We start from the raw sequence: 10,290 nt of genomic DNA on the forward strand, positions 1-10,290 counted from the left end.
GGGCTTCTATAAAAGAATGAAGAAAACAACATAACATTTTTTTTTTTTTTTAGAGACTTTTCAGACTTTTTAAAATGCAACTGAGTGACACCCCCAGAACTCCCAGTTCCACAGCCTTAAGTCTGGTCCTAGCAAAATCTGCCTGTTCCTAGAAGCCAAGGAATCCCTTGCATGTGAGCAAGGAGAGGCCTGAATGTGGCCTTCAGAGGTGCTGTCTTTGGGTTTTCAGCAATTCTAAAATGCTTGCCCGTAGTGAAAACTTATTATGAAACCAGAGGTTTATTCTAATAGCCACTGCAGGTGACTTCCTAGGCTCATTGGAACAGCTTTCTGCCCACTGACTTCCATTGTACTCACTCATCCCATATTCTCTTGCTTCTCTCACATGAACCAGCTGCATCTGGGGAAGCAAAAGACTATTCCTTTAATAATTATGTATTGTTGTTGCTTATTAAGAGCAGTCCTGCTTCTGTGTTATCAGCTATGCTCTTCCCTTCTGAATAGTATCTCTTTCTGGATCCTGTCCTGTCTCAGAGTCCCCATTCTCTTGTGTTTCCTGTGAGATCATTCCCTCCCTCTGCCTCATGTTAAAGTGCCCAGGAATTAGCCCTCTGGAAGGTCTCAGCATGGGGTAATTAATTTCTGTAATCTTGTGCTCCATCCTTCTTCCCCTACACATTTCTAACTCCTCGAAAACATCTTTATTATGAGGCTCTCAGAAAGCCCTGAGTAATGACTAGACTCACCATATATGTCTCATTATGCAGGGAATGACTGAAATAAGCAGTCTTTTTCGTGCTTGGTCAGGCTTTCCAATTGTGTTCAAGTCTGTTTCCTATACCATGAACACCTCATGCATTAAAGGCTAGAAGCGTTCCCTCCCCATCTTCAGATGCCACCAGTAGCAGTCGCGCCTTGCTTTGTTTGATGCCTCTTCTTTTCTCTCTTTTCTACAGAGTCAGGGGCTGCTGTCTGTGAATTCTTTTTGAAAGCTGCCTGTGGCAAAGGTAAGAGACCCTGGCTCCCTGATGTTCTTCCTGAGGTACTTTGCACTACCCTGTCCCCTACCAGACTTGTAAGCTATCAGGTCTCTGGCTTACATTGCTTTCTGCAGACTAACAATCCCTAGATGAGGCTGGTTTGGATAGCTAGGAACATGATGGGATATTCTGCCTGAAACTGAAAACACAGGACAGAATCTGGCTCTGAATCAGCCTTCTCACCTCACTTTCCCTGTGGCCACAAGCTACCCTATGACATGAACAGAGGCCCTTAGCACTGAGATGTTTGGGAAATTTCTCAAGGTCACAGAGTTAAGTGGTTGAGCCTAGTGTCAACCCAGGCTTTTCTGATTCTACAATCTACACAGGATCACTGTCTTCTGTATCCTCTCATCAAAAATCCCCATGATAGTCTGTTCATACTAACCAGGCCGCGACAGAGGCTGCATGAGCCAGACTATCCACTAACTCATGAGGAGTATCGCTGGGTATGATTTTATATGCCATATACAAGTGAGCATTCTTCTCCTGTAGGCAAATTTATTTGGAAACTAAATTTTAATCACAAGCTTGAATAAGGAGCACAGAATTAGAGCAAGGTTGGCTTTAATGGCTAATTTGGGCAAATTTTGGTTCATTGACTACTGAAGCAATAGGCCTGCCAGGTAGATCAACCAGATTGACCTCTGGCTATCTAGTTGGAACATCATTGTTCCTGGGGTTGTTCACATGTCCTTGCTTGTTAATTCTGCCTTTATGACCTGCCACCATCTGTTAGTAAGCTGTTCTTAACATGGGCTCAATGACTGTCTCTTTGTTAACTAGTACAGTAGCCACTAGCTACATGCAGCTATTAAAATTTAAATTAATTAAAATTAAGTAAAAATGCAGTTCCTCAATCAAACTAGTCATATTTCAAGTGTTAAATAGCCACATGTGGCTAGTGGCTGCCATATTAGACAGCATAAATATAGAACATTCCTACCATTGCAAAAAATTCTCTTGGACTGGGCTGGTCTAGATCTTTCACAGTCACAACCTCATTCTGGTCAGGCCTTCCCAGTAGACCCACCAGGCCACTCTTTAGAAATATAACCTTTCCATGGTGTGTCTCTGTCCCATCTGGGTGGATGATCCCTCAGGTCCTGCTGTAGAAGATAGACCTCCCCCAGTTTGCATACAGTACTTGTGTTCAATCCTATAGTTGATCTTTCTTAGTTTTAGTTCTAAGTGGGCACTTTTAACTAAAGATGGAGTCTGCCTGGAGTCTAGGCTTTTGCTGGTGGTCCTCTTTACCTTCTATCTTTTAGGGCTGTGTTTCCTAAACCCCAGTCTTTCTTTAACTACTCCTTCAGTTTTTGCCACATCAGTGTACCACTGGAACTATTCTTTAATTAAATTAATGAGCTCATGACAACATGGATAGACTTAAAGAATATTATGCTAAGTGAAATAAGTCAGAGAAAGACAAATACCATACATGTGGAATCTAAAACACAAAATAAATGAACAAACAAAACAGAAACAGATTCATAGATACAGAGAACAAAGAGTTGGTTGCCAGATAGGAAGGGTTTGGGGGGCTGGGTGAACAAGGTAAAGGGATTAAGAAATACAAATTTATAGTTACAAAATAGTCACAGGCTGTGAAATACAACATAGGGAAATGGTCAATAATTTTAATAACTATGTAGAATGCCAATTGAGTACTAGAATAATCGGGGGATCACTTCGTAAATTTTATAAATATCTAACTGCTATGCTGTACACCTGAAACTAATATAAAATAATATTGAATGTCAACTCTAATTGAAATATATTAAAAAATAATAAAAAATTATTTAAAAAAAAGAAACCTACACACCCACACACACATTGCCCTTAGGCTTGTTAAGCCCCTATCTTACTGTGAAGTCATGCTTTGATGTTTTAGTTAGATTTTATCAAAACACTTAAAATACATAACTATTTTTACTTAAAATGTGTCCTACCTAAAATCACATTGCCTTCTGCCCAGGGCAACCGTCACCTTCTAGGACATGCTTCAGGGAGGTGTGGAGTGAAGGTACCTTGGTTCCCATAGGCCCAGTGTCCCTGGGCTCAGGGCTGCATCTCTCCTCACACCCCCATGTCTTCCTTGGCAGGGGGCATGTGCCCATTTCGCCACATCAGCGGCGAGAAGACAGTGGTGTGCAAACACTGGCTGCGGGGGTTGTGCAAGAAGGGGGACCAGTGTGAGTTCCTGCACGAGTATGACATGACCAAGATGCCCGAGTGCTACTTCTATTCAAAATTCGGTAAGGTGGTTCAGATTGGTAAGGTGTGTGGCCAGGCCCCTGCCACCATCCACACCCCCACCCCCAGCATCAGTAGCCCTGGGGAGGCTCCACTGAGGACCGAGACCCAGAGGTGTTAAGCAAATGCTCAGGTACCCACAGTATCTGCCGCTCCCATCTTCCTAGATTCAGATGAGAACCTTAGGCATTTCCCTGAAACCTCAGCTGGCCCCTTAGTTATGAGAAGTATGATTATTCTCTAATAATCCCCATATCTTTGTAGTGCTTCAGTTTTATGAGCACTTTCAGGTACTTTGTGAAGTTGAGACTAAGGAGGGTCTCCCAGTGGGTGAGTGAACAGTGCATTTGGCTGGAGGCCTTGTTTCTGCTGGAGTCAACCTCCCTTAAGTCAGCTTTTTCTTTCAGTGTGGTGACTGATTGCCGCCCCCAGGCCCAAGTTAGTTCTTTCTCTGTGGGAGTATGATTCCAAATAGTAGTTTGTCCTAAATAAGAATAGGAGGTCTGAGGGGGGCTGTCCTCTGGTGGCAAAGAGTTCTGCTCTTTATCTTGAAACTGAGATTGCCTTGATCCCTGCTTAGAGAACACATGGCCTTAGCTGTCTTGAGTGAACTGCATTGAGAAGTGGGGACTGGCTGAGGGTAATGGGGTTGGCACAGGGCTTGGCTGAGCTGCTGTGCTCCCTGATGGAACTAGAACCCGCTGGCTCTCTACTCTGGGCAAGGTTGCCCAGGAATAAGCCCTATTGGTTAGGCTAAGGGCAGGCTCTGGCCCCAGGCCCTGTGCAGGAGCCTGGTGAGAGTTTGGAAGCCTGACATATTCTTCAGTGGGCCGAGGAGTGCTGGACACTGCTGCACACTTTCAAAGCACTGTTGTCAGAGGAGATGTTAATTATTTTAGCAGCCCAACAGGATTAGCCTGCTGGCTTATTAATGATAGTTGTGGCTTTTTTTTTTTTTTTATAGAGGCAGCACAAGCTGAGAAGTCAGAGCTTAGACAGAAATAGGACTCAGGCTTCCCAGCTCCCCACTCACTCTCCACTGGCTCCCTTCTGCCCATGACAGCACTGGAACCAGCACTGGAAGGAAGCAGCAGCTTCTCCATGGGAGCTTTCTCCCATCTTCCCCAAAGATGGGAGTCAGCCCTCATGGGCAGACTCTCAAGGGCACCTCTGCAGGCTGGCTTGGGTTCCTGCCTTCCCCTGCAGAGCCTTTCCTGGTGCAGACACAGTCTGCAGCCCCTGTCACCTATGCTACCCCTTTTAGGCACTGTACCCCTTTTATTTTTATTTTATTATTTTAGGCGAGGCAACCCTTGGTTGACCTCACAGATTGCAAGGACCTTGTCAGCTTACAATCCCTTTTTTTTTTTTATTTTTTACACCTACAGCACCTGGTCTTCCTAGGTGGTCTCCCATCCAAGTACTAACCAGGCCCAACCCTGCTTAGCTTCTGAGATCTGATGGGATTGGGCTTGTTCAGGGTAGCATGGCCACAGACACTGTGTGCCTTTTAGGCACTGAAGAGACAGTGATGAAGAGGACAGACCCAGTCCCAGCACCATGGTGCTTTTGCTTTAGTGGCCCAGGAAAAGAGGTGCCTGATTTGCCAGTGAGACAAAGAGAATTATTCATGATAAATGCTCTGAAGGAAATAAACAGTGATGGAACCACATGAGGAAATCACTTTTAGGCAGAATGATTGGGAAGGCCTCTCAGAAGAGATGAGACTTGAGCTGGGATCTGAAGGCTAAGCAGAGGCCAGTCCTGGAACACTTGGTGGGCCAGTGTGGTTGCAGGGGAGGAGGAGACTAGGGAGGGGTGGGCTAGACCATGTATGGACTTAGGGTCTGAGAAGGAGTTTGCATTTTCTCAGACTGGCCTTTCATGTGTAGTGCGAATTGGAAAGGGCAAGCATGGAGTTGGCCAAACCCTAGTTGGATGAAAGATGCTGCTGGCCAGCTGAGCCACTTGTTCCCTAGAGGAGCTGTCATAAAGGCTTTATTGTGTTCTAGCACAAGGACCCAGCCTTGAGTTCCCAAATCTTCCCTACTTTTATCCTAAAAGGTAGACTCCTCAGACCTTTCTCTTTTCCTAGCTAGCGGATGTGAAGAGCTGATTAGAGTAGAAATTTCCTGGCCTCAGCTAGTATGTTTACATATCTGAGCACATAATGGTGCCCAGAACACCCCCTTCAGGTGAGAGATGGAGCCATGAGGTATTTGATCAGTATATACCCTGTGCCCAGCTCTGTCAGTGTTATTGACTCTCACGACAGCATGGACACATACGAGGGAAGGACCTTCACAGCACATATACAGGTCAAGAAACTAAGGCTCTCATATAGTCTGCCATGAGTCTCAGGGTTTGCCAGGCCAGGACCGGACACCAGAACCACCTGGCCCTCTTTGCTACACAGCGGGCTCAGGCCTTGGGAGAAGCCAAGGTGGGTCTGGGTCTTGGGAGAAGCAGAGCTGTCCCAGGTGGACACATGTCTGGGTTTCCCTGCAGGGGAGTGCAGTAACAAGGAGTGTCCCTTCCTGCACATCGACCCCGAATCCAAGATCAAGGACTGCCCTTGGTACGACCGTGGTTTCTGCAAGCATGGTAGGTGTTGTAGTGGCCGGGCCCCCTGGCAAGAGCCCAGTCCTCCCTTACTCTGTCCACATTACCCTCTTCCTGTCCTGGCTATTCCAGCAAAATCTGATGTTAGGCATTTGGGGGCTAGCAAGCCTTTTTCATGCCCTCAGCTCACTTGAGCCTCCTAAGGCTCCTATGTGAGCTGCATTCTCACCTGCATTTTTGATAAAGAAGCTAGTATTTGAGAGGTTGTGTGTCCTACCCACTGTCCCCTATGAATAAGAGTCAAAGTCAGTATTTGAAGCCCTGCTCTTGCTCTTGGCACCCCAGATAGTGGTCATGGCAGGGTCTGACTGGCAGAGGGGCACAGGGGCAGCCCTGAAGAGGGGATGGTCTCGGTAACCTGACACTTGGCTCCACAGGTCCCCTGTGTAGGCATCGGCACACGCGGAGAGTCATCTGTGTGAATTACCTTGTGGGATTCTGCCCAGAGGGACCCTCGTGTAAATTCATGCAGTGAGTTGCCAGCCCCTATCCCCTCAACTCCCACACTCCTCCTGCCCCAGGCCCTGCTGTCCTCTACATCTTTTCTGGGTCCAGTTGAGCTTTGGTCACCGGTGATGTCAGCATAGTTCCTGGGATGAGGGGGTGAAGGGGCTGAGGGGAAAGGGACCCCTGCTTTTTCCTGAGCCCAGAGATGGCTCTGCCTAGACCTTTATTGGGTCACAGCCATCTGGGAATCTGATGAAAGCTGTGGGCCCTGTCCTCCAGAAAAACTCATGCACACATAGCCTTGCATATCATTTAGGGCCTTAAGGTTAAGAACTGCAGTTTCAGGGCCTCCTATGTGGAAGTACTAAACTTGGGGTTTCCCACGTACTAGTTCTTATAACTCAAGTGTTAAAGAGAATGTCCTGTTCTACCCATGAGAATACAGAAGCTCAGAGCTCAGCCACTGGCCAGAGTCCCACGGTGGTAGGTGGCGGTACCTACTCAAAGGCAGGTCTATGAGCCTCTGAAGCCAGGTTCTTGCCCAGCAGGGCTCAGCACTCCTCTCCTGGGCATCAGAGCACATCTGTCACTTTGGATGATCGAGGGGATAGAGTGGTACTGGGACCAGAGAGTAGTCTCCCTGTCTTGTACTGCCCATACACCTGCACTGCCTACACCTGTACAGGAGCATAGTGTCTTGCTGCCACACAGTGGGCAGGTGGCCAGTGCTGCTGACCTGGTCCCACTCCCTAGATGAGAGCCCAGGAGCACACAGATCGCCCAGGAGTTCCTGTTTGTGGGGCAGTCAGGCATGTCCCCTGAGGAGTCTGTGTTATCAGAAGAGGTCTGGCACTCGAGTTAGGCCCTGCAAGGAGGAGTGTGTGTTAGAAGTGGCTCCCATGCACAGAGCCGCTCATGGAGCAAGCTCGTGACTTCTAACAGTACCAGCACTTTATCTTCATTATTTCACGTGGGATGTATGATTTTCTGTATCTTTCATTTCTAACCTGAAAGCTGCTTGATGAGAGGATCAGGGAAGCAATATGAAAGAACTTAACTGTACACTGTGGCAAAACAGTTATTTTTATGGATTTTACAGTTCAGCTAACAGTGTTACCTTTTCAAGATTTATATATATTCTTAAGAAAAACCACTGAGCCATTAAAGCTTTGTTATTATAAATTCAGTCCTAATAGTGATTTAGTTTTTTATAGATTACTTTTAAAGTAGATGGTAAATTATTTAACATTATATTAAACTTTCCATCTCATGAATTGAAACTGAAGGAAATCATACAATTTCTGAGGAAATGTATTGATTTAAACTAATTCTGAAATTGTATTTTAAAGTATGACCTCATAGTCTTAATTTATCCATAGCAAACATTGTCTGTGTATGGTTGCCAATGTTTGGGTTGTAATTTAAATATTAAAATTTCTAAGTTAAAAAAATTTTTCTTTCATTTCTCTGAGCAGCACTCCCCTCCACTCCCGAAGTCTCAGCCAGGTGTAGGCAGAGCTGGGTCTGAGCCCAGGCATTCTGTTCCCCCACTGTCCTGTAGCCTGAGAGGCAGAGCTAAGAGCCAACACCTACCCACGTCCAGGTGGTTCATGCTGCTCTGTACTTGGGCAGAGACTGGCTGTGATTTTCCCCTGGGGCCAGAATTTGAGAACACTGCCTGGCCTAGCTCCTCTTTCATCTCTTCTCTTTCTCTTGTTCTCATCCCTTCTGGCTGCTGGACGACCAGCCCTCGATTTGAACTGCCGATGGGAACCACCGAGCAACCCCCACTGCCACAGCAGACACAGCCTCCAACAAAGGTACCGTGTCCCGGCCTCTCCTCGGCTTTGTGGCACTGCTGGCCCTGGCAGTGCCCTTGCAGCAGAGAACTCAGTGCTTGCATCAATGTGTGGTCTGCCATAGACCCAGCTAGAGACTTTGTGAGAGGGCTTAGGAGAAGGCAGGATAGGAGGGGAGTCAGTCACGCTGAGTAGCAGAAAATTCAGGAAGCAAAGCATCTTCCTTTAGAGTTGGAGCGTTGTCTGCTGGAGCCGAATGCCCACTTGGCTTCTCTTCTCTTGCCTGGAGAGTGCCTTGGCACCTCTGCAGTGCCTGCCTCAGGAGCCAGAGTGGAAGGCAGCATGGGTACCACACGTCTCCTGCTCTTGAGGCTTCTGGTTCAGACCCTTCCCCTTTTACAAACAGGGAAACTGACACTTGTAGAGGGAGTCTTCCCTGAGATACCACAGCTGGGACAGACAGGTCTGGGAGCAGAACCAAGGCTGGCTGGTTCCCTGGCCAGTGCCATGATCGCTCTGTGTGGATATTGCCGACTATAGGGAAGGCTAGGAACAGGGCTGAAGGACCATGGCTTCAGTTTTCTAGACAAGGAGTCCTTCAACCCAGCAGTTAGCTGATTCTCCTTCAAGGAGGAGAAGGAAGTGCCATAGACAAATGGGTTCAGCAGCACCCCCAAAAACCAAAAGTACCTGGATTTGGTTTCAGGAGTGGGAGATTGCAGTCCCAGAAGAAGGGCTGACCAGTGTACTACGCAGGGTCTCAACAAACTGAGTAAACCTGCCTACTGAACTTGAAACTTTACCTCTTATGTGGTTGGACTCTGAGCCCGTTGCCCAAGCCAAACCCAGCCCTCAGTATTAGAGGCTGAGCAGCCAGGAGATATGGCCACACTTGCTGCAGTGACCCCCACCCTCAGGAGGTTGTGGGGCAGATCAGATAGAATTCCTTGTCAGCAAAGCCAAGAATTCCTGGGTGTGGGTAGAGCCATGACAACCTGGGGGTTTCTAGCTCGGAGATCCTGCATTTATGGAGGCCAGAGCCAGGAACCACTTGGTTGGGAGGTGGCCTTGCTGTCCAGTTCCCATTCCAGGAGCCCCCGTCCTTCTGGAGTGGGGACTCCATGACTCCTTAGTGGAGGGCCCTCTCAGCCCCTAGACCGCAGGTCAGCGTGTCAGCCTCCAACTGTTTTTCTGTGACTGTTGCTCGCCGTGTAGGCTGCTAAACATCTGGCTGAACCAAGCGTTCATCCTGACCTGAAGCTAGAACCTCAGAAACAAAAGTAAGGCCTGCTCATGCCCTCGCCCCACTGCCCCAGAGACCTCTTTGTCTCTTTGGTGTTTTGTTTTCTACTTTTATTTTTCGTTTCTGTGTGTCTGCATGGTATTTTTCGGGCAGCAGCTCCTGCCATCATCACCAGATGTTTCTTTTCTGCCTGCTCTCCTGAGCCGGGCCACCACAGAAGCCCTTCTTCCTTCTGGTTATGCGGGAGCAGTCCCGCCCTCTTTTCCCGGCCCCATTAGTAGTCTGCGTGCACGTGTTTTCCACAGTAAAACCGTGTTGTGTAACTCTTTCCAGCAAAGTAACAATCCGCCATTACAAAGGTCGTCCTCCTTGATCCAGTTAACGAGTCAGAACTCTTCTCCCAATCAGCAGAGAGCCCCACAGGTCATCGGGGTCATGCAGAGTCAAAACAGCAGTGCAGGCAACCGGGGACCCCGGCCGTTGGAGCAGGTCACCTGTTACAAGGTGAGTCTTGGGGCTGGGGCATGAGGAGGGGTCTTCACAGTCAGTGGCCATTCCCCAGATAGTTAATTTTGAAAAAATGAAAAATCTTTGTTTTTGCTGATTATAAGAATAAAAGTGGGCCATTCTGGTGGGCTAGCGACTATCCTGCTTCTTCCACAACACACCAAGGCCAAGTGAATGATTAAACACACATCATTGACTGAATGGAGTGCACTTACAAGAAAGGGAGGGAAATCTTTCATAGACTAGGGACAAAGTGGGAGCACGAATCCAGGGACAAAAATGAGCTGTGAAGCCTCTGGTTGTTTTCATATCCTCCGTGGATGCACTCAAGGGAAAGCAACAAAGCTTTAGGCCCACACAGGAAGGAATCAGATTA

At 47.6% G+C, this 10,290-nt stretch overlaps 1 protein-coding gene and 1 pseudogene across 9 annotated transcripts in view; one reads left to right on the forward strand and one right to left on the reverse strand.

Annotated features, from left to right (window-relative positions):
* Positions 1-10,290, forward strand: part of CPSF4 (cleavage and polyadenylation specific factor 4) — a 15,625-nt gene that overhangs the window by 1,735 nt on the left and 3,600 nt on the right. For 2 of the 9 annotated variants that reach the window (XM_039848621.1, XM_039848617.1), the window contains exons 2-7: positions 957-1,007; positions 3,146-3,298; positions 5,805-5,900; positions 6,296-6,389; positions 8,113-8,185; positions 9,741-9,911. In XM_039848621.1, the coding sequence (XP_039704555.1) occupies positions 957-1,007; positions 3,146-3,298; positions 5,805-5,900; positions 6,296-6,389; positions 8,113-8,185; positions 9,741-9,911 (638 nt within the window). The remainder of the gene's footprint in view (positions 1-956; positions 1,008-3,145; positions 3,299-5,804; positions 5,901-6,295; positions 6,390-8,112; positions 8,186-9,740; positions 9,912-10,290) is intronic. The other 7 variants (XM_039848622.1, XM_039848618.1, XM_039848623.1 and 4 more) reach the window with 4 other exon arrangements.
* Positions 4,676-4,794, reverse strand: LOC120591071 (uncharacterized; annotated as a pseudogene).

The sequence above is a fragment of the Pteropus medius genome, unplaced genomic scaffold (assembly GCF_902729225.1).
Source record: "Pteropus medius unplaced genomic scaffold, Ma_sr-lr_union100, whole genome shotgun sequence".
Taxonomy (NCBI): Eukaryota; Metazoa; Chordata; class Mammalia; order Chiroptera; family Pteropodidae; genus Pteropus; species Pteropus medius.